Source organism: Ixodes scapularis, unplaced genomic scaffold (genome assembly GCF_016920785.2).
Source record: "Ixodes scapularis isolate PalLabHiFi unplaced genomic scaffold, ASM1692078v2 PGA_scaffold12__126_contigs__length_90152505, whole genome shotgun sequence".
NCBI lineage: Eukaryota > Metazoa > Arthropoda > Arachnida > Ixodida > Ixodidae > Ixodes > Ixodes scapularis.
In genome coordinates this window covers 11,542,304-11,566,361 of record NW_024609838.1, presented here as the reverse complement: position 1 = coordinate 11,566,361, position 24,058 = coordinate 11,542,304, and the positions used below count along the sequence as shown (strand labels likewise).

Below are 24,058 nucleotides of genomic sequence, written 5' to 3'. Positions count from 1 at the left end.
ATGTATTTGACGTGCGTATTTAAATACTAAAACGTGGGTATTTCAACTACAATTGTAATTAAATACAATTTTTTGGGTGAAAATACATCCCTCAAAATTTATTGTCACTGCCCAGAGCAGGAAGAAAACTACGTTTTGCACCGAATGCAGTGTCTTTCAATCAAGCACAAGCGTTTAGTGACTTTGTGATTACGGTGCTAGTCCAGGGCAAGAATAGTGACGAAATCGACGTTCACAGGCAGACTGGCTAAATAAGTGCCTGTGACAACTTGGGATGCTTTCCAGCCTGATTTCCATCCATATTTTTGCCTGGAACATTCTAAATGCGCGGGTCGTCCAGATTTTCGTAACTGGTGCGATTGCAACAATAAAACATTTTCTGGCTAGTGCTGCGCGTCTTGGTCGTCTCGGTTCTTTGTTGGTCTATAACAAAATGTAATCGACAAAAAAAAAAAAAAAAACTGCTTGAAGCTTTGTACTTTCTTCACCTATTACGTCCAAGCTGATTACATTTTTTGTGATTATATTTTTATTACGTTACTAGAGCCTCGCACACTAACTCCCGAGTGTGCGATGCAAAATTAAAATGAGATACCCAGAAACCCGTTGCAGGTGCTCTGAAGTTGCTGACGCAAATTTTGAGGAATGTATTTGAAAAAGTATTTAGAGGAGTCCAAATACATTTGGTTGTATTCGTATTTTGTACTTCAATGCTTTTTGGAAAATGGAATTAGATTTGTAATTAAATACATTTTTGACGAAGTATTTTGTATTTGTATTTCAATACATATTTGCACGTATTTTGCCCATCCCTGGATGGTATCAATAAACCAGTGGCAAAAGTGCACTGTCATGGCGCTCTTCCTAGCCTGATAGGGTCGTTTAAAAAGGACAGTGTCACAGGTGACATCTAACTTCTGATACTCATGTTAGAAAAAAATATCGACAGAGAGACACTTAAGACTGTTTATGTGCAGGAAGGCGAAAGGCACTCCTACAAGCAGCGCATTCCTACAAGTAGCGCGCCCCGTAGTCCTTTTTCACACGGCGCTCCGGCGGTGACACTACGCTCCACCACTGCGCAGGCGAAGCATCTGTGTCGCTGCGCTTTTCTTGGTGTTTTACTTCTGAGCCGCGTCCGCTTTGACTTTGAGCGCCCCGCCGGCTTGCGTAACGAAGCACTTTGCGTTGCCGTGCTTTTCTCTGTGTTTCATTTCTGAGGCGCGTGCTTGAGGACGTAGTTTTATGACCATCTTTCGGGGACAACGCCACCGTTTTTTCGGGTAATGAAACAAGTAAGGCTTTCGCCTTAAAAAAGAAAGGTAAACAGAAGACTGGAACATATTTCTCCTTCTACGCCTCGTAGCTCAGTTAGCGAAGACAGACAAATACCAACAAGTGACAGCTAGACCATCATCTACGCGGATTTAATCGGACGCAGACGAAACACAGTCATTGTCATCAAAACTTCTAAAAAACAGAGCCAAAATGAATTAAAGGGGAACTCCGACGATATTTCCATAGTCAATAACTTGCCTCATAATTGGTTCAACGCTTGAACAGACACATGAATTATTAACGAAAATTGCAAGTCACGATCTTTTTTTCTTTCTTTTCCGCAAAGTGAATTCATTTTTATTTTTAGTCTTTGAGGCCCAGAGGTTCTACAGGAGACACGAGAAATGTTGTAGTAAACGGCCAGTACAGCTCGTTCTCGACTGGTTTAAGATGTTTGATGGTGTGAAGTAAACACTAAAAAAATTAACGCCAAAAAGAAAAAAAATTGCAGCGTATTTTTTTTTTTTAAATAACCTGCTGCACACGCACGCTATACACGTGACCCCAGTGCAAAGCGCGGGAAAATTTGAATGTTGGTTTTGGCAGAACTTCTAGTTGCCGTATTCTCTATAGCTCTTTCGAATTTAGCGATAGCAAATAGCAGGCCTAGAAGGGCAAAGCTGGGTCTCGCGAAAATCTTGAATAACTCAAAATCATAAAAATTAAAACACGAAAAAAAAAAAAAAAGTCCCGCGATCGGAGAAGAGTAGAGCAAAGGCCACCCGTCGCTCGGGCTCCAAGAAGGTGGCGCGAACTTATCGTCGCTTCCACGGTTTCGTTCGTCGACCTCGAGTGCGCACTTTTTTGCACGGGACGCCGGAGAGAAAGCTTTTGAATAACAAATGGAGGCAGGACAAACATATTCACGGTTGGCATTACACTAACGGCACACAATCGTTTCTTATCCGGAGGACGACGGTCCCGCTGGAGTACCGACCATGTCCAGACCACGTCTTCGTTATCGGCCCAGGAGGACCTACCGTAAAAGAGTGGCGGCATCTTATCCGGTCTTCCGATGGCCGGCCTCGTGATTGGTTGGCGTTGGGTCACGTGGGCTCTCTGGCGCCCATAATAAATTCGACTGTCGAAGACCGGGTCAGGTTAGACGGAGTCTTAGCTCCGCACGAGCTTCACAGCGATGAGGCTACTTTTGGGATTCGCGGCCCTTGTGGCCACAGTCGGTGAGTGTCTTCTTGGGGAATCGGTCGGCTGGCTTAGAAGTCCACTTTTTAGCCCCTGTGTTTTGAGTTTTGACTTTAGTAGGCAGTCATTGTGGTTATTATTTATTAAATTAAATTTATCGGGCCTCCAGAGTAATCGCAGTTTACACTTTCACTTTTACAATCTTCATTTTTTTTTCGTCCTCTCTTGTTAACCTAATGCTTTGGTTTAGTTCGCGAACAAATATGCGAGAATTCAATCGTTATATGTATTATCGCTGGACTTTTTAAAACATTTTAGTAGATGCTACAAATATTTCTCTATCGCGGGATGGCTCGAACTTTAATCGAGCGTAAAAATATACATTAATTGAAAGTACAATATCGCTTAATTTGATAATGTCTTAGAATTCTGCTACCTTAAATGAACTTTACGTCGTTTTCTCGCCAAATGGTAATTATGTTTTTGTGAAGTTTTTATTTGTTTAAAAAAAAAAAAGAAAGAGCCATTGCGAGAATAAAAACAAAACAAAAATTGCACTTTGGAGTTTCAATCCGCGTTTTTAATTTCGCGCCTTTACTAGGCGCGAAATGTGGTCGAGCGTTACCACAGACACCCAGTTATGTGAGTAAAACAAACAAATAGTTTGGATGTACATTATTATGAGTTAGATAGGAAAATAGAGACATAGCCTGGCAGCGGGTGACCTGTTTGATTTTCGTTCAGAATCCAGGAAACTACATGGCGAGATATCGGCCCTAAGTATAAGAAACTTATGATGGCCCTTCTGTCACCTGTTTTGTTTATTAAGAAGTATCATACGAGCGATATATGTCTTGTATCTTAGGAACAAAAGAAATTAAATGACGCACTTTTTACATCATTAGACAAATGCGCCACATTACAAAAAAGGTAGATAATATGTATTATCTTGAGGAAACAATGACTTGTCATTCAAAGTATATTTCCCTCACATGTCTACATACGCAACTTATTGAATTGCCCGTCTTTATTTGAATCCTATGTCTTCTTCTTCCAGTGACCTTCACGTACGCCAACGGTAAGTGGACACAATTTTCCATTCGTTCAACCTGACTTAAAAGAGAACGAAAATCTTTAAAGCACGTCAGCGATTACATCTGTCTTGCCCATGGGGTAGTGCTAAATGGTCCCATATTGATGCATGACGATATAAGTCGACGAGATTTGATTCCAAAAACCTTCTGATGCCACATATGAGCGGCCGTTTCCACTCAGAATAGTCACTTTTGATGACGTCTCATACTTTCGGTGTCCTTTAATACCTGATGTACAGTTATATAAATACATGCGTTAGAATCCTGAAGATATCTTCTCGACACACTGTAGCGCTGATATGCAAGAGACAGTCTCTAAATCCAGAATGGCAAGCGAATGGACGCCAAAAAGAATTCGAAACTTTATCTAGCTGACGTGGTCTACGAGTAAGATTCAAAGGATGTGGCATTAAAGTCGGCCTTGTTCATCCATTTAAACGAGCAGGATACGAGAATGGTCGGGAGTACATGTACGAGTACTACGGGCACCTGCACACGCACATGCCCAAGATGGAGCAGCAGGTGTCCGGCGTCGTCTTCAGGTGCAAGCTGCTCGTCCAGCCCAGGAAAGACTACATGATCATCAAGGTACGTGCTCAAATTAGACTATAACAGCTAACTTTGCCTAAACTCTTCAGGGATTTTTCTTATTGACAAAAATGGTTCCTGTAAATTAACTCCAGGTATACCCGTGAGCGATATGAAGGTGAACAGCCTTCTTCTTGTTTTCGGCGCTCCTGCAAGTTTTGGAACAAGATCTGTTCCAGGAGAGGGCTAGAACGCTAAGTTTAGACCCCAAGCCACGTATCATTTAAGACTTTGAGAGTTAATATAGTTTTAACAAGCCGTAAAACAGGCAAGAAACCAGGTAAGGTGTTCACCTTCACATTTCCAGCGGGTGTACAAGAGTTTCGTCAGCATACACAGGAAAAACTGCCAGTGTTTTTGTCTGCACTTACTCCTGGTAAAGTTTCAAATGCAGTTCTAAAAAAAAGAGATGTTCAATGGTTGTAATTTTTATGCTCAGCCTAGGTAGTTGAGATATTAAAACAGGAGTGTATGAAAGATCTTTTTTTTTTCTTCCACTCATTCGATATTTGTCTCAAGCTAGATTTGCATTTAAAGTACCGACCACATTTTATCTTCAAGTTTTAGGCATGGTGTCTTATAAAAACTCATTGTCGTGAAATCGAAGGGTTGATACGTCTGTATTAATACAAGAAGAGTTATCCAGTTAAAAGAAACTCATACCTGGCTATAGCCCCAAAATTAAATTTTATATTTTGTGCATTTTCCTTAATACCTTTTACCTGCAACATAGCTTCAATGTGAAAAGAAGATAAAATGTTTACATGCACAAACTCGGTAGAACACTTTGCAAATTAACAGGCTTCTCTCCTTTTTTTTTTATTCCTAGGCAATGGACATGATGTTCGACAAAGTCCACAAGGACGTCGAGGACTTCGATGAGCACGTCTTTAACTACCGTACCATCCAAGAACTCACCGAGTTTATGAGCAAGCCCTTCAAGATTCGCTACGATCACGGCAAGGTATGTTTCTTGACAGGCTGTAATAATTTCTTTGACAGCTCACACAAAAAAGCTCTGTTATACTCGTGGACATTACTCACAAGTGACATGCGCATTGCAGATCCGCAACATCCAAATCACAAGGGGTGAGCCTCTGTGGTCCATTAACATGAAGAAATCCATCGCCAGCGTGTTCAACATGGACCTTGAAGCCATGAACCCGATCATGCCCAAGGAAGAACGGTTTTACGGAGACATGGAACGTGGATACGGCATGGGACACGAACTGCCAACCAACTACCGCGTTTATGAGGTGCCCATAACCCACCCAGAATTTATCGACTTTTGTAAGCCTCATTTTTGCTTAACATGCAAAAAATTTAGACCGCAGACAAGCTTCCAGCAACTTCAATATTTACGTGTACATGTAATTTACTTGATTAATTACATTTTGAACGGCTAAGTTGTGACCTTCGCCACTTGGTGGCGAAGGTCACAACCTAGCTGCCGCGGTACTTTTACATTTTGAACGGCTAGGTTGTGTCACAACTTAGCTGCCGCGGTACTTCAGTGGAGAGGCGCTGTTTCGGAAGTGTGACGTAATTAAATTCAGTTTATTCGTTTTAAATTATCTTTTGTCGTCCTTTTAAGCAGAAAATTGTTGTCTCCGTGGTGGGGCCAGAACGTGGTTGAGATCTAGACAAGATCATAGGCGCTAGAATTTCGTTGCAGTAACCATATTAATCGCTGTCTGCTCACACCTAAAATAAAGGTTAGCTAGTAGAAAAAATAAACGGTGGCTGTCTATGAAACAAAGAACACAAAAAGGCTGTCAACGTCTTTTTAGGGTTTACTGTTTGTCTTCATCTTTTTATTAATCGGGGTTGTGCGGGCCGCTAAAAAAAATCAAGGAATCGTTTCAAAAGGTGTGATATCTAACGTGTGATTTCGTGCACTCTTACACCAGGACGGAATTTATGGAGAGTGCGAGACGATGTACGACATCCAGAAGACTGTCTGGCCTGAAATGCCATACATGACTGTCCTCAACGTCACAAAGGTCAAGAACTACGAGCATTGTCGTAACACTCCCCACATTTTCTTCGGAGTCAAGCACGGCTACCAGTGCAACGACTGTCCGGGTGACAAATCGGTGCGGATTTACCGTAGAATCTATTCTTAAAGTTAAGTAGCAGCTTGATTCGAGTACACCAATGTGAACGTCGTCAATCTTCAACGCCCAACAGTTTCCGGTGACGTCCAACGCGGCCTACCACTACAATATCAAGGGAACGAGGCACAACTTCATCATCGAGAAGATGATGGCCGACGGAGAAATCATGTTTACGCCGTACACGCCCAACGGAAACATCATCAGGATCCTTCTCAAGTGAGTCCTCCTGGAGCCGGAAACGCTTCGGAACATTTGTTCTTAACAATTCGCGTTTCTGTTTGCGGCACAGCCGTACCATGACCCTGATGGAAATCCGAGACGTCAGGAGCGACATCACAATGCCCGGGGACATTATCACATACAACAAACTTTCCTACATGTTTACGGACATGAACGAAGGAGGAAGAATGATCGACCTCAAGCACGCTCATCAACTCGTGGCCGCCTATGGTCTCAGGGGCAACGTTGATGAGGTGAGTCGTCCTATCGATTGTCACTCACTACCGGCCCCAAGAATTTAAGAAACAGATGGCGTGGCAAGTCCCAATCATCTCATTATCCCTCCGCAGCCAGTCAGATTACTGAATTAGCCAATAAAAAAACCAAAATAACCAATCATGAAGCGAGACGGATGAACATATTGCGTCAAACCCTGCGTTTTTTGAGCTATCAGTGACTAAAGATACGCGCATCAAAATTGATGTTTTTCATGGGAGACATATATTCATGTTATTTTTCTTTAAGGTCGGAGGACGTCGTACAACTTATTTAGAAAATTAAATCATGTCATTAGTTTAGAAATGAACGGTTCAACCCTCGGAAGGCCTGAAAAAAGTAATAGCAGGATACCTTTATCTTACACGGCAGATGAAAGAATTAGAAGTTTTGATCCTTCCCGAATCTGAAGAAGCCTTGTTGGCTGGATTAGGTGCTCTCAGAGAGAAAACTTGCGAAAGAGTTTAAATAAAACTACTGCTGAGGGGCAGCTGCTGCTGCAGGATGGCCAGCTTTACTTTTTTAGAATAAATCGCAATTTGATTTCCTTCACGCAGGTTGGAAGGCTCTTCAGGAACATGGTGGACTTCGACTACAAGGACAACGAGATAAAACACGCGATTCAAAAAGACAGCCTCCCTCTCAAGTTTCTGGAGATCATCTACTCGTTCGTGCTTCTGGACTACCAGCAGATTGATGACTTCTACCATCGCTTCGTCGAGCCCGGATCAGAAGAATACAAGTACGCCATATTATTTTAAGAAATTACCCTTACAGAGATGCACGTCCGTTTGTGCCGCTGCGGTCCATTTTACGGTCTGATCTTTTAGTTGAAACTGCTGCCGGGTTCTGGCCGGGGGAAACAAGAAACCAAAATGCTTCATGTGGTGCATAATGAATGCAGCTCGTTGTTCCAAGTAACACTACTAGTAACCCCAAACATGCCAGTGCCTCTACTTTCTCGGAAGGCACTCAGAGAGCCTACCACTGTGATCGTAAAGGGAACTTGGCAGTTGACGAGATCAAAAACAAGTTTCACGTAGAAAGTTAAGACTGCAATGTGAGAGTCATGACGTAAGCATATTACACATCATGCTCAGTGTCACATCGAGAACTCTCTTTGTTTTTGTCTAAACATAGTTGAAACCCCATCGTTCGCCGAGTTTTTTTTTTTTTTTTTAAATCGTAATTTTGGTTCTTTTGTGAGCGCGGCTTCTTAGCTATGTTCTCGTCAGTGTTAGCGCTAACGCATTACAAGTAACAGCGTTACCGGTAACCCCTTACATTTTCGCTAATGTAGTAACGTAGTCGTTTATTTTTCAATACAGTAATGGGGAACGTAGTAACGTAACTCGCTACTTCTTCATAAGACTTAAAAAAATTGCACCTCAATTTATTTTTGTACTTTTAGTCACCAGGTCTTCTGAATGCTTAATTTTTTTTTCCTTTTTATTTCCTTTTTTCTGGTGAGCCTTTAGCTGAAACCATAAACGCAATAACGTAACTCTGTTCAGCTTCTGCCAGAACATATTGTTTCTTTATATATGGCGCTGATGCTTTTTAAATTTTTTAGTTTCTTTTTTTTTATATAGCTTCCTTGACAGGCAGACCACCGTTTGTGCGTTTAGAAAATTGCCTGTTTCAGTCTTGTTTGTGAAGTTACTTTAATGACTTTGTTTGTTTTTTATTCATACAGAGAAGTCTTCGCGGACCTGCTTAGCGTCGCGGGTACAAACCCAGCCTTCATGTACTCCAAGTACCTTATTCAAAGCAAAAAGATCAGCGAAGATGAGTCGATTGAGATTCTCCGAAACATGCCATTCCACATTCGGGAACCCTCCGAGATCCTCTTCGACGAGTTTTACGTTAGTCATTCTTGCCTTCTTACATCACATTGTGCCTCGTTTAAACTTGCGTTTTGTAGTAACGTTTACCTGCATCATACGCTTCAGCTTAGAGGAACAACATTAATGTTCTTACTTTTATTGTTTACCCTATTTTGCAGCGCCTCTGTGAAGGAAGTCACGTTAGGGACAACCACGAAATTCACTCGGCATGTCTTATGGCATTCAGCTCAATGATATACCAAACCTGCGTTGTCAAGTACCACAACACCTGGAACGACGCAAAGGAGAATGCCATCTGCACTCCCACCATGGCTGCGAAGTACTTCAACGTGAGTTTAAATGCAATGACTTGCGGTACCTTTACTGAAGACTTGCGGCCACTGTACAGCGTAAAAACAAACGTCTAAGTACAACCTACGTATATCGCGTTTTTCAATAAGAGTACAGGACTAGTAATTGTACGAAGGAACTTACAAGTGTTTTAATTTTAAACGATTCGACGTACAATATAAACTTTTATGCTTATAAAAAAATTATCAGAAAGCTCGCCCCTTTAAGGTTACTACTATACAAAAACAATGGTTAAAGAAATCTTGCTACATTTTTAACGAAAAGAATGCGTGGTGAGCAGATAAGCAGACTTCTTTGTTCAGGTCTATGTTTTTGCAAATTATCGTGTCCTTCGCCCAAGGTTTTCAAATATCTGCGATCAATCATACTCGAACTGTTTGACGCGATGTACCCTAACGCGATGCATTTGTTGTCATTTCACTTTCTCGTGCTACAGTACTTGGTGCCCCAGTACGAGCGCAATCTGGAAGAAAAGGAGAGGATCATGTACATCAAAGTCGCAGGCAACTTCGGTCTCAAGGAAGCACTTCCTTTCCTGGAGAAATATGCGGAAGACAAAATGGACCAATTTCCAGTTCACATCCGGATGATCTCTATCTGGGTGCTCGAAAAAGCGGCTTTTTATAATCCAGAGAAGGTGAGACAACTGAAAAATATGCGATCCAAACCAGCCACGCTCATGATATATTTCGCTTCAACCTTGGCGTCTACCAGGTCCGAGACATCGTGCTGCCCATCTACAGGAACTGGACCGAGTCTCATGAGATTCGGTTGGCCGCATTCACAATCCTCATGAGAACCTTCCCAGACATGGCCCTGCTGAAGTCCATCGCCGCCGAGCTCGTAACTACTGAGCCTAACACGCAGGTCATCAGCTACGTCTGGTCGACGTTCAAGCACATGGCTGAACTGGACTATCCCTGCTACTTCGAAATGTACGACGTATTTTCTACTTTGTTGCAATTCAGAACTTCCCAAATAAGCGAAACGACATGGATTGATTACAGCCATGTGCTATGTTAACTATGCAATGATTTCACAGTGCTCGGCACCTTGAATACGTTATGCCTATCATCGAGGGTCACGAGAGACTGAAGGACCTGGAGGAATGGCCGTACTCCAAGAAGATTATCAACGGCGGATACGAACGTAAGAATATTGACTTATATACTCGTATAATGATTAGTAACTGTGTTCGACTGTCGACTCAAACTGTGAGCTTTGGTTATTCCAGCCGAATTCGACTACGGAGGCTACTCAGTATTTTCTTACATCATGGCCAACGACAGCTACATGCCACGCAGCATGTACATCAGGATGAACGATTACATGAACAACTTCAACTACGATACGTTCTCTGCGTCGTTTGACAGCTGGGGCCTTGAGCCCATCCTTGACAAGATGTTTGGACCTAAGGTCAAAGGCGACATCAGCCCAGGTCGCAGCCTTTGGAACTTCTTCGGCCGTCGTAGGTCCACCAGAGATATTGCCGTCCACAAGGAAGTCAAGGAGATTGATCAGAACGTAAGTAATGCAGTCCACAAAAATATCAACATTGACTGTGATCATAATCGCAAAAGAAGATGAACTGACTGTATTTGTTTTACTTTGAATAATAACTCTTAACACTCGGGATATATTTCATTTTTAGGTGTTTCTTCTTTTTATTTATAGCTTGTGTATGAATAGGTTTCTACGCTAGTTTTGTTTACATTGTGTTTTCTCCAGACAACCCGTTCTCTGCCTGATGTTTTGTGATTCGAATTCTTTGCTTTGTCGTCCCCTTGTCTAATGTCCTCGCAATAAATAAAGTTAAAGACAAGCATATAAATGAATTGAAAACACTGCAAAATACAGAACAGGTTATCAAATAACATTTTTTTAGTGCTTCAAGTATTCTAAGGCAATTCAATATATTAACGTAAATATACTGCATTTACAGTTGCTGAATAGTTCTCATGTGTAGTCATTTAAAGTTGAACAAGTTGCGAGCATTCCCATGTCTGTTTCAGCTCCACATTGAAACAAGAAACCACCCCAAGCCATATGCAGCCCTCAGGGTCACGGCATTTAACAACGAACTTATTAACTTGAACTTTGACGAGGAGATGTTTGATACCATCATGACTAGCGGTGAGAACAGTGACAGATTAAGATAACCCATTTTACAGCGGATAAATGTTCGGCTTTGTAACGGAAACGAGCGTTTGTTGTTTTCTGTTCGCAGACAAAGGGCCAATGTCAATTCTGAGGAAGATAGTTGGAGATATTAAGGACTTCCAGGTCCGAAGCTTTATGATGGACGGAGACATGTCGATGTTCTTGCCCACCGAGATCGGTCTGCCTTTCTACCTGGAACGAAAGCAACCAATGTTCATGTACTACAAAAACAAGGAGATGAAGTTTGATGTGAAGGGAAACGAAGCTGACGGTACCATCGATGAGTTTACCACTAAAATCAACGGACACTTCATGTAAGACTCTTTTTTGGATGTACAATCACTTCATAAATGATTTTATTTTCTGCCTCTTCTAACGAGTCATCAAAGTTTTGTTTTATTTTTGTTTCAAAGCAGCATAAACATATGTGGGTTTAACAACACCTTGTAGTGACAAGGAATATTTTACTATTTTTAATGAAAATGTATTGCCGCTTGCTTGTTTGTGTTGTGCTGAGGCCTCCAGGTCGACTAGATTGCATAGATAAAATATTTAACGGATAAAATCCTTCATGCATGATTTTTATTTAGCGTAGCGGACGACTAAAATCGTATTGTTGATTATAGTTCGCAAAGGACATACTGTTTTTTTTTTAACGTTTCTTCACATTGTTGAATGTCAGAAGCAAACGGGTATCACTGGGTCATTCCGTCTCTAAATGAAGACATTCAGAAACACAAGCACTGTTTTATGAGAGTCCTTCATTTGTTGAACAAAGCTGCCGAAAATGTAGAGAATTGATAATCGTGCGTTCGGGTTCAATCGTTTCCCCTCTGTACCATGAAAAGGTTGTTAAGCAGCTCTAAAATACAACTTTATTTTTCTTTTAAATTTTTCAACAAAAAAAAAACAAATAAAAAGGCATACGCCGAACAGAATCCATAGCCAACGGCTGGTGACGGATACTTTTGAGCCAATATAAAATGACAAACCGAAACGTACAAGAGTAAGCGTATTGACAGAATATCACCTATATACATTATTCAACCACATGGTGCATACAAATACACATCATGCAGTTTAATGCTCAGTGATCTTACTAGATCCTAGAAAAGGAGGAGCATCTTTAATAAAACGGAACTTTATATTTCATAAGCACATGGAGATCATGCAAAATGGAGGAATCCCTCGTTTTTTTCAGATTGTTACTTTTTTAATCAGGATAACAGTGACATATTCAACATGTTTCATAATGAATAGCAACACAATTGAAATAAATTGTTTCTGCATCTACAGTTATTGAGATGTTTAATCCGAAGCGCCCCCCCCCCCCCCCCCTTAACCTGTTTTATGTTCCTACTCCATTAAAGGTACGACCACCACACAATCGAAACAGCAAGCATCCTCGTTCCCTTCGAGAAGATCAGCGTCGGCGTTGGATACGACAGTCGCATAGCCATGTCTATTCCTGTCGATATCGATGCCGGCATGAACATGGTGGACCGGAAATTCAGGATGAAGACCCACCCGCAGTCGCCCCACGAGATTTTCCATTACGACTTCAAGCCCTTTAGCTTCATCGAAAGCTTCGAGAATGCCCTTCCAGTTATTCACGAGGAAACCAAGGTTGACATCTTCATGGAGGAGGACCTTCACATGGTAGGTTAGCAAGCATTAAGGTAATCGCGGATAAAAATAGATTCTATCAACACCTTGTGTCAAGTCAGCGTTTCAGTCTAATTTCCGGCATTTCGTGGTAACAAGACCATTTGTCGCCGCAGGCGTTCTTGTTAACCGATCAGGATGGATGAATGGTTGCCCTCCCACTAACTTCATGACGTTTTATCCATGCATATATACATACGTCTGTGATGACTGGCGATCTTGCTGACGCGTTATAGAATGACTAGGAACCGAGGCGGCAACCTTCTTTAATAAGGACATTCAAAAGCTTGCGTCACGTCACGATAAGTGGCGAGATTTGCCCTGTGGTAATGTGGAGGAAGGGCTACAGTATGTATTTAAATATGGTGAATATAAAAAAAATGCACATCACTCGTTTTTTCCGCAGCTTTTTGGAGGTTTAAAATAGCCTTCGTGTTAGTGTCATCAATCTTGCTAGAATGTATTTTGAACTGTGGTTATTAAAAAAAAAACATTTCCGTTTTCAATTTATAACTGCTCAAACTAATCTAAGCTTCTAATACATGTGTTTGTTTGAGTATTTTTTACTGGATACATATACGCCCCTTTAAAGGTGTTTGATGAAGTTTGTAAAAGAAATGCACAAGGAACTGACTCTTTTGTTTTTGTGTCGATATATTGTATTAGTCCATGCCTACGCAGTAGTGAGCGTTCGCGAGTTTACGGGAAGGAGGGGACGTGCTTGTTGTATGTGTCTTCACTAATCTTAAGAACACACCTGGATTTGTGTTTCTCTGCAGTTCGAGAGGGAGTACTTCCACGACATGTTCGGCATGGGCATCAAAATGTCGGGCCACTTCCTTGAAACTCCGGACTTCTGGGGGACCTGGAAGAAGTTCTGGTACAGCAATGACTTCCGTCAGAAGCTCTACTACGTCACCGAAAACCCTATGTGGCACCCGAGAAAGATATCCATGATGATGAGTCCGGCCAATCGAGACATCACCAACGAGGTTAGCTATGAACCTTGTGAAGCTGAAGGCTTGGGCTAGTTGGAGACATGCCTTTGAGCTGTTACTTCCAGCTGTGTCCGCCTTCTTTGTCATTATCTGGTCCGTTCCCTGAGCCCTAAGAGACTGAAGAGCTCTTTCCGTACCTTTATATTTTTAGATCGAGTTCAACATGGGATGGTCGTGGCTCATGCCGGAAACAAGAGGCAACAAGATATACACTTCGAAGCACTCGGCCCAAATTGGAGACGAGTCATTCTCGATCCGCGACGAAGCCAGATCCTACACAAGCGTCATCGACCTCGAAATGATCCTTCGTGGGCAGAGGGAAAGAAAAATTGTTTCAGAAATGGCGTACACGAGAACGAGGGACCTGATGACTCATCATCTCAACTTCTTCTACGATAGAACGCCGTTCACGATGGGGGAGACAGACAACATGAAGGTAGCTATTACCCAATGACCGCTCGCAAAGTTGCACTGCAGTAGATGAAATATATCAACTCGCTAACTATACTATGCTATTTCTAGATATGTTTCCACGGCAGCATGAAGTTCCCACCCATCGAACACGACAAATTTACTGAAACGGATATCCCGATTGACGGAACCGTTGGCACAAACTTCCTCCTCAACTTCGGCAAGGACTGCAAGACAGACCACAAGGTACAACATCGTTAGATACAACCTCTTAATCGCCTTGGTTCTAATTCAACATTCTGTCCAATGCGCTTTTAGATCAGTATGAAGGGAGTCTTTGAGCACACCGAGGAGCAAAAGCACATGATCGAAACTCGCGAAATGGAAGAACCCATTGGAAGGTTCATGAAGAACCCACTCAGACCTCTGTGGAGGGAGTGCATGAGGCACAGGCGGAACGGAATCGGCTGGAACATCCACTGTGACGAATACTACTTCATGGCCAGTCAGCTGAACCGATTCATCGCCGACATCGAGTACGAAAACGTAAGTAGATTATATTTAAAAAAAATTATGGTGCACGTATAAAATGTTGTTTCTAAAATATATATTTGTTGCTTGCAGCTGTCAAAGGAATTCATGTGGTACATGATGAACATGCGCCGATACATGCGTCACATGTACTTCCCCTGGTTGGCCGACATCGAAGACATGAATATTATGAACCCAGAAGGAAAGATGCACATAATTGCGAATGTGAGCACCTGGGAGCCTGTGATGGATGTTCGCCTCATGTTGACCAAGGAGAACATTCACTACAAGCAGGCGCCGGTGCCCATGTGGTTCATCCCTCCGAGGACGTACGCGTTCTTCGAGTACACCAACCTCGAAGAGATCTCTTCAATGTACAGGCACCGTGAGTTTGCGTCTTTTAATCGGTGGAACTAAGAGTTCTTCGTATTTTATACTCCGCTTTTAACGATAAAGTCCACTCAAAATAGAGACCAGATTGAAAAATACAAGTGGAGCGTGTCCTAAGTTTTCAGTTCATTTCGAAATATAAAATTGTGTTTGCAATCATTAGCATGCAACATCTACCGCATACCATAATATCCTCTAGAGCTCCTAATGAGGCCCCCTAAAATTTAAGCGGCGGTTCTCTTCTTCAGATTTTACCCAGCATATTGTACAGAAGGTTGAGTTCAGAAGGAGGTGACTATTCGCAAAACCACAATAAAACGAATTAAAGTGGCGATGTGAGCAAATTGGTGAATAATTTATAAAACATACACAACGCGCTGATTAAGCTGAAATAGTCAAATGTTCGTATAAGTGGCAAACACTAAAGTGTTTGCTGTCTGCTTTGGATACCTACTTTCACTTCCAATTTTGTATATTAATTTTATGACTATATGTACAAAAGGCGGTGGAATCAGGGAGGCGCTGGTACTGAGAAGTTGCTCACGAGAGGTTCAGAAGTTTATTTTGTAGTTAGTCGCATTGTGACACTCTGAACCACTGACACGGCGATTGGCCATGGTTTGCGGAAGGAGTACGTAACTTTGGCAGTGAATCTGAAAACTATATTTGGTCAGTCTTAAGCTAATAACCAGATATCTAATATTTACTGAACAGTCATCTGTAAGTGCACGTCCTGGTAATAATGTTTAAAATATCACTGACCAATGTGTCTTCGCATTATACCCTCATTCTTTGTCAAGAAGGTGAAACCTTGGTCCATTACATCTCCAAGGATGCCCAAGGACCGTAACAAAAAAACACAAAAAAACAACAACACAAAGTTATGCTATTAGAATTAAATAGTGTCATCTCATGTCGACAGCAATATCCACAAAAGTTGGTTCGTTGCCAATTGTATTTTCTTGCTACCGATTTTGGCAGGTGTTTGCGACGTCCAAGGTCCGTCCATCAGGACTTTCGACGATGTCTTCTTCATGCTTCCCGACACCAACTGCTTCAAGGTTCTCGCTAAGGACTGCTCGCCTAACGAGCACTTCATGATTATGGGAGCAACGACAAGGAATCCCATGTACTCAAAGGTACGACATACATCAAACTAGTCGCGAGTAACTTGTACCTGTAACTTGCGAGCACTCGTAGATTGTTTAGTAACTGATTGGTTAAAAAACACTGGCCGTGGCGATTCCTGAACATTTCATTATCACTTCGAAACCAATAAAATTGGAGCACTAGCCAATATGATCGCAAAAAAATGCATCACGAAACAGCGAGCGTGAGCATAAATCATAAAAAAATCCGCGTCCTTTGTTTCCTAAGCTGTCAGTTCCTATAGAAGGTTAGGCTAAAATCTCATTTGTGCTCAGCACCTGTTCTATGACACCTTTGATTTGTTCTTGTAACCAGGCAGATTGATAAACTCAATTGGAAAATTTACTTTTTAAACTGAAGGTATTAAATTCGCATTATTATCTGACAGCAAGAATAAAATTAAACCTAAACAACGTAACATGCTTGCATAAGACTTACACCATGGCCTTTCAAAAGTACTATTATGAGTAGAGAAACATAACGTGCAGAGCATTGAGGGGAGAATACCTGCAGAAGCGCGAGTTAGTGACGCCAAACATTACTTACAATTACATTGAGAAGCGAAGTGGCATTCGTCTTCTTACTTACTATTCTGACTTCACCCATTAAATGCACGACGATATCGAACACCAGTTGTGTGCCATGTTTTGTCTAGGCCCTGCGGATGTTCATGGACACATTCAAGATCGAGATGATGCCAATCACGGACGACGGTACCCCAATCGTTCGCGTCAACGGAAAGAAGGTTCCGGTGACTCCCGAAGAGCCCTTCCGCCAGTTCGTCAACACTGGCGTGCGTGACATTGAGGTCTTCAACATCATGATGTACGGCTCGAAGCCCATCTACAAAATAATCTCCGATGTCTTTGGCATACGCATCGCATACGACGGCAAGGGCATCTACATTCAGGTAAGGGAGCGTGCGCCTCGTAGCTTGATATCCACATTGATGAGTAACCAAAATTACCCGGTCGTAGATGATATACTCTGAACAGTTTGCTAAACATGAAATAAAGAAAAAAAAAGGAGAAACCCTGCAATTGCAAAGCCCTCTTTTAATGAATTTATCTACGTTATGAATCTTATTTAGGGGTAACTAGAACATACAAAAAAATGATGTGATTTATTTGAGATTATAGCAATCATCACATTTAAATAAACAGCGTCTAATGGTCATGATAGTACTTTGTTGCAACTGCTGGCAAAGAAAACGGGAAGAAAAAAAAAACAGTAAAAGCTTGGGTGCCCAAGCCCCATCTCCTTTGTGGCATTCAGCCATTTCGTCATTTTTTTAATGTCCCTCTTCCAATTCGTATTGTCAAAGAGTCGTTGATTAACGGTCCAATCAGAGTGTTGTTCTTAAACACGCCCCTTCGCATCAATCAATTGAAGTCCTGAGGCCAACTTAATTTAAATCTAAAAATAAGAAATACGTGTCATTCGATGTCCAGTTTGGTTTTTAAGTTTCTTTCACTAACGCGCATGTCAACGTTGAAGTTTACGTACAGCCCGACAACACTCATGCACTCCTTTTTCAATCCACCATAACCCTGTTGCAATTCTCGAAGGTCGGAATGCTTACTATTCTCTGGCAAGTTTATTTTTATTTTTTCTTCAAAGTATTCAATGTGGCATTTTTTTTTTTGTTTTTTTCGGAAACCAGGTGGCCCCGATGTACCGTGGCAAGGTGTGCGGTCTTTGCGGTGACTACAACCTCAACAAGTTCCGCGAGTTCATGGGCCCCGACATGTGCCTCCACTACAACTCTACGTCCTTCGGAAACAGTTACGTCGTACCGTCCGGAGAGTGCACCGCCCCCGAGAACAGGAGTCCCTGCACATACCCCAGTAAGTTAATCCGAGCTGTTACATTTTCTCTTTTCCTGTTAATACACTCTGAAAATCTGGGGCGTTGGCTTTCCCGCAAAGCACTCTGGAGAGCCAATTGCTGCGACAGTGGGACCTCGGTCAAAGACGGGGCAAATATTTTGCATAAACTTTAAAGAAATATTGTCGGCGCTGCGACTTTAAGCCATGAGCAGACGCTTCCTATTTCTTAGATAGTCCTTACGCTGTCGATGGCCATAGAAGTACTAACCGGACAGCCAGCGCTCGATTTATTTCCACTAAATAAAAAAAAAAAAAAATACCGATGCGCCATCAAGTTCTCTTTTAATGGAAGAATATACTTTCGAAATGTTTCAGTATGTGCTGCTTCCTAACAAACTGGGACAGTCAGTCGAGATCAACCTGAGAATCTTGTTTAACCAAGATTCTCAGGTGCCGGAATTACTCAGCACGTGGCGTGGCTTGGCTGGCTCTCATTGTGAACCCGCGATTTATCTTTCAAGATAATACTCAACGGTATCGCCTCACTTTTAAGTAAAGCACTAATATTGGCCTTTTTCGGTAACTGAAGAACGTTACATAGAAAATATTGTGTTAAAGTGTAGGCTGTATAGCCTGGATCGACTTTACGTTTAAATACATGTCAGCGCGTTCGTTCCCAACTCCTTGTATAGCTTGTTGCAATATAAAACTACAAGATAGGCTAAGCCCACAAAATTAACGTTCCGCTTCTTGCTCAACCTGTCGAGTTGCAGTAAGCATTAGGTGGAACCTTGTTTTCTTGAACGTCAATACAAAGACAAAAAAAAGGCAAGCGATGATATGTTTTTTATTTCAGAAAGGGCAATCCAATGGGCCCTTGTTCGTACAGAAATGGGGTAATGATGCCATTTCGGTCTTGGAATGCGGAGGGATGGCATTTGTGGCAGCTCTTATGCTGGAGGAAACCCTAGTCGCATAAGACATCTTTTCACGGCTACCTATGAGGGAGTTTAGGTCTTCGTCAATGGTTTCGACTCCATCATCGGAACAAGCTGTTTGTTTTTGGCTGAGCAGGGTTAATTACGCCCAATCACAGCCCCTTCGGTGCAAATGGCACCTGGCGCAACTAAACTTTATTGCTGATGTAGCCACGTGATCTGCTAATTCAGAAAGTTCCAATCAATGAGAGGGATAACTTGATATAAACACCTTGGTGGTAACGGTGTTTTCTTATTAACGAGAATGAATATTTATCGAAACATGAATGCTTCGGTTCGTGTGTTGTCTTGCAAAATCTACAAAGCCGTTACTGAATAATTTTGTCACTTGCAGTTGGCGACACTTGCACGTTGATGCGTACCAAGACCATGGAGGTCGGCGAGGGCAGGAACAGGCAAATCTGCTTCTCCATCAGACCGCTCCCTAAGTGCGCCGAATCTTGCATCGAGACGCGCATGATGACCACTGACATGGGCTTCCATTGCCTGCCGGCCAAGGACAGCACCACCAAGGATCTCCTGGGGCAGGCCGCTATCAGACCCCTCACGATGTTCCGCCGAAAGAGGCAGGACCGGGAAATGACCATTCAGCACCCGGAGAGCTGCTACAGGCCATGAGCGAGAGGCTTCCAGTGAATTGCCCCCGACTTATTTACCAGTCCAGTAGGAGACCAGAGTAGAAGAACGATTCATCGCAAGATGCCAAAATAGACTACATAATCGTAGCAGTGTTCAAGAACAAAGAGCGTCGGGGTTCAAAAACTAACGGCATGGCAATATGTCTGCCTCTTTTTTGTGTCGGTCTAACCACTTTATGCGTGTTCTCCACGTCGTGTCGTCTCTTTTTTTTTAGCAATGTATTGTTTCTCTTCCGACTGCGAATGTGCCACTGCCATTTAAACTTCATATTCCCGGAGAGAAAAAAAACAAATAAAATACTCAAGAGCTTGACTTGTCAAAATCACTTCTTGGTCTACAATATTTCTGTAGCCTACATAAGCCTCCACCAACAGCGGGCTTGTGAAGGTTTTTTATTGTTTGTTTGCTTGAAAGCAAATGCCTGAATTCACAGAAACGTATCCATTGACAAAATATTAATTTCTAGCTCATTTGTAAGTTGTCTGCATGAGTACGGAGGTACAGTAAACTTTCAAATGACTTAAGTAAGTCATCTGTAAAATGACTTACAGTAAAAAATGAGTGTCATTATCAAAAAACGCCATGGCTCTCAAAAGGATGGCATCGTATGCATTTCTTACAGTAAAAAATGAGTGCCATTATCAAAAAACGCCATGGCTCTCAAAAGGATGGCATCGTATGCATTCCCAGCATGTACAAAACAAATTAAGAGCTCATGAGCCTGTAACAAACAAGATTAAGATTTGATGCGTTAACCTTAGTGCGAAGGGTTTAAGGTACACTGCAATAATAATGAAGATATATTCATAAGATGCGTGAGTTGTGCGCAATGTTCTAAATGCATCAAATCAAAGGTCTCAGGGAATTCACACACGTGGAACGTCTACTGCAATGTGCATCATAGGAGGACCATGTAAAAATTATTTAAACTTCATTTTTATCGGAATGTAATTCGTTTTGACTCCAACCGCACATGCTAATATGTAAATTTGACTAAATCTTCATGTCGCTCTTATGTTCAATTTCAACTTCAACTTTAATGTTTCTCTTCAGGGAAGAAAGGAAGTGAGAAAAAAAGCAGACCGTTGTCGTTTGACAGAGTTTCTCCTCCTCGCCAGCTTGGCGCTCTCAGGAGAATCCATTTTAGTTTTGTTTTGCTATGGATTTTTTTTGTTAATGCTCCAAATATTTCCACAAAAAGATGCCGGTGTCAGTCCATGTCCAACTTCTTATAAACTTAATAAATAATTCGTGATAATTGTGGTCGCGGTTGAAGGAGACGATGAAAGTATAAACACCTCTCTATTAAAGTTTCGCTGTCGGGGAATGGCTTTTTCGCCCACACTATCAAATATCTTTGAATTAAAACTGCACTATGATTAGCTCGGAACACCAATCAATGATTTTCGATGTTATTTCGGTGGAACCAATGAGAAGATAAATTGGCATAATGGTTAAATGGACGTGCGGTTTCAGTGGCCAAACTTGTGGGCGCTTGTCACTGGCTATTCATCATCATTATGATTCGAGACAACTCGCCCTTATCATTGGCTAAATCGGTTGAACAAACATTCGTTTTTTTCCTGTCGAAAGTACACTGAGTAGAGAAGTTTACACGCAGGAACTTTAAAGAGTAATACACCAAGCGTGAGCGCAATTCAAGAGGAAATATTAGGCTAGACTTTCAGCCCACAAATTGGGGAGTTTAACTTTGAATTGACGAGGGTAGTTCGAGCCGCTGTTCGGCTTATGGTCACCGACAGTTTAAAAAGCTGAGGGCGTACCAAGTCACGAGCACCTTATAATGCCTCCGCAGCCAATGAAATTGCGACATGAGCCACTAACAACGGCGGAAGACCAATCACGAAGCAAGAAGCGATAACATAAAAAGCTACGTTCCAAGTTCTTAAAGATGTCAGCGGTAATAGAAAATTTTAAATGTAACATCGATGGTTTCTAGTTGCTCTTCTGTTACAAAACCTCGAACAAAACGAACACACTCAGAATTTTAACCGACCTTCAAGTGGGTATCTAGAACAAACAACCGTGACACGTCCTGAGTGAGGCAGCAGTCTCCGAAATTCGATAAGCCTCGGAAGCAGCAAGGACAAGGTTTCGTCGGACGAACTTGCCGTAATCTTGCTCTTGGAACCAGACCACTCGTTACAGGGGTACAGATACACACGGTGTGAAGTTCAAGTCTGTCTGGAAAAGATTGTTAACTACCGGTACTTTGAAACGTTCTTGCCGAGTATTCAGTTGTACGGCAATGTTTCTGAAACAGAATAATTGACTCATTAGCGTGAATATAATGTGCATAATGAATAGCTTCGTTTATTTCAATTGCATTGTATTACTTCGTTTTATCCATGAACATTTAACGTGTACAACTAATCTGTCGAGAAACGCGTGTACATTTAAGTGATATGTTAAACCGACAGACACATTGAGTCGTTCAGCAATTGCAAAGATAGTTAATTTACTTTGTCATGGATACAGCAACATGCAATTCGGGGGAAACAAAGACCAATTTCATACTCCTGCAAATGTGCTGCCTATTGTACTCAAAAAGGTGGTCCACACCCTCCTGAATCCTCGGACAAATATTTCTTGAACAGCTTGAGCACATAAAAAGGAACGCAAAAAAGCCCCCTTTTCGCAGGTTAGCTTTCAGCGCTCAACGTGCTACGTCCTATTCACGTCAATTTAAATGAGATAAGGCAAAACTATGTATTTTGTTTTCTACAACCTACATACAGACCTTCAGCCTTACGCAGGGCCAATGGGAGTCCTAAAATAGACATTCCGCTGTAGGACCTCGATATAATTTATAACTAGGGTTCAGAGTTTTCGGTTTAAACCGATAAAAACCGATACAAGTACGCCGAATTCATTTTCGGAAATTTGGTTTTAACTGAAAAAGGCCAGTTTTTAGGTTCGGCAGTTTCAATTTAAACCAAAAAACCAATAAAAGTTCGTCGAATCAATTTTCCAAAACTCAGTTTTAACCGGAAAAGGTCACTTTGACCTTCCAGTCGTACCGCAGAGCCGTGGTGATAAAGTGGAACGACAGTGTCTATCGAGACGTGTCCGAATGTATGCGATACACGGGTGCCACCACGACGTTCTGGTTTAATGTGCGCATCATCGATCGGAACGTGAAGTCCGAATTGCCCCATGACTTCGCCATGTACGAGCCTGTTTTCAAACTCGTTGTAAGAAAGACTGACTTGGTGCAAGCTCTGCATCTTGTGTTGTGCTTCAAAACGTCGCACCGTGTCTCTTTCGACGATTAGAGTTGGTGTATTGGCCGATTTTGGCTCATGCAGCGCTTCATCTCCTCAGCCTGCCAGTGCCCAGTGTTAGCGTTGAGAGGGTACTCTTAAAACTCAGGGTCATATTAACAGGAAAAAAAGAGTGCGGATCAAGGAGGAGAACCTGGGGAAGTACATGTTTGTGTACTATAATGAGATCACGTATTCCTGATGTACAGAAGGTGATGTTGCATTTTTTGGGGGGCATAGGCTCCATATCTGACGTGTTTGTACTTCTGTGTTTTTTTTCTCGTTTCTTTTACAGTTGCAGAGATTTTCCAAATAAAGTGCCCATTTCGTTTTCAATGTATCTGTGCCGCTATTCTTTGAGTGATCACAAATATCAGAGCTACGTACAAGGATCATCTGATCCGGTGTCCGTTGGTGTTTATTTTATATTCACCGAAAAAAGCCGATAAACTTTTGCGGGCATAAATATACGCCGAAAACAACCGAAAATTGAATTTTAAAATAAATACCGAAAAAAGTACGCCGAATTTTGAAAAAATAGAAACCGAAAACGCGGAACCTTAATTATAACAGACTTCGGAACATTCGAACGGCAGTCTTTAGACCGCAAAAGAAAACTAAACGTCCTGAATGGCCCAGAGCAATAAGACTCTGTGAAGCTTGAACTTTACCTTGACCAGAAACTCCTGGTTTTCTTTAAGTAGATGAGTCAGAATGACGGCGCTTCCCCCACCCTTAAGCGCTGACACGGGGAGTCTTTGTCAACGAGCGCGTATCATTCCGTAGAACTGAAACCCGCAGCAGCCAATCGCGTTAGGTCTACGGCGATAACACGAAAACTCGAGGATTTCCGGGCACTTCGAAATTGTACCCCCGGATCGCCAAGGTCACACGCAACGCTCGGGTTATCGTCTCACTCGCTCGTCTTGACAAGTAGTCGCGACTGGGAACTCGTGTCGACTTAAAACGACGTCGAAAGTCTTTCAAGGCGCCTGTCACGAAATGCGAGCAAGCACTTGAAGTTGCCAATC

At 42.1% G+C, this 24,058-nt stretch overlaps 1 protein-coding gene across 1 annotated transcript; it reads left to right on the top strand.

The window, feature by feature from the left end:
* Positions 1-2,287: 2,287 nt before the first annotated feature.
* On the top strand, positions 2,288-20,068 carry LOC8035573 (vitellogenin-6). Its single transcript, XM_029970588.4, has 27 exons — positions 2,288-2,519; positions 3,539-3,559; positions 4,021-4,163; positions 4,993-5,127; positions 5,228-5,419; positions 6,074-6,259; positions 6,354-6,496; positions 6,570-6,753; positions 7,333-7,517; positions 8,472-8,640; positions 8,781-8,951; positions 9,410-9,610; positions 9,688-9,908; positions 10,016-10,122; positions 10,208-10,497; positions 10,986-11,106; positions 11,201-11,447; positions 12,504-12,792; positions 13,578-13,790; positions 13,948-14,232; positions 14,319-14,453; positions 14,526-14,753; positions 14,832-15,123; positions 16,110-16,267; positions 16,933-17,187; positions 17,941-18,124; positions 19,439-20,068. The coding sequence occupies exons 1-27, from the start codon at positions 2,477-2,479 to the stop codon at positions 19,720-19,722; spliced, it is 5,082 nt and encodes a 1,693-aa protein (XP_029826448.3). The 5' UTR covers positions 2,288-2,476; the 3' UTR covers positions 19,723-20,068.
* Positions 20,069-24,058: the final 3,990 nt, after the last annotated feature.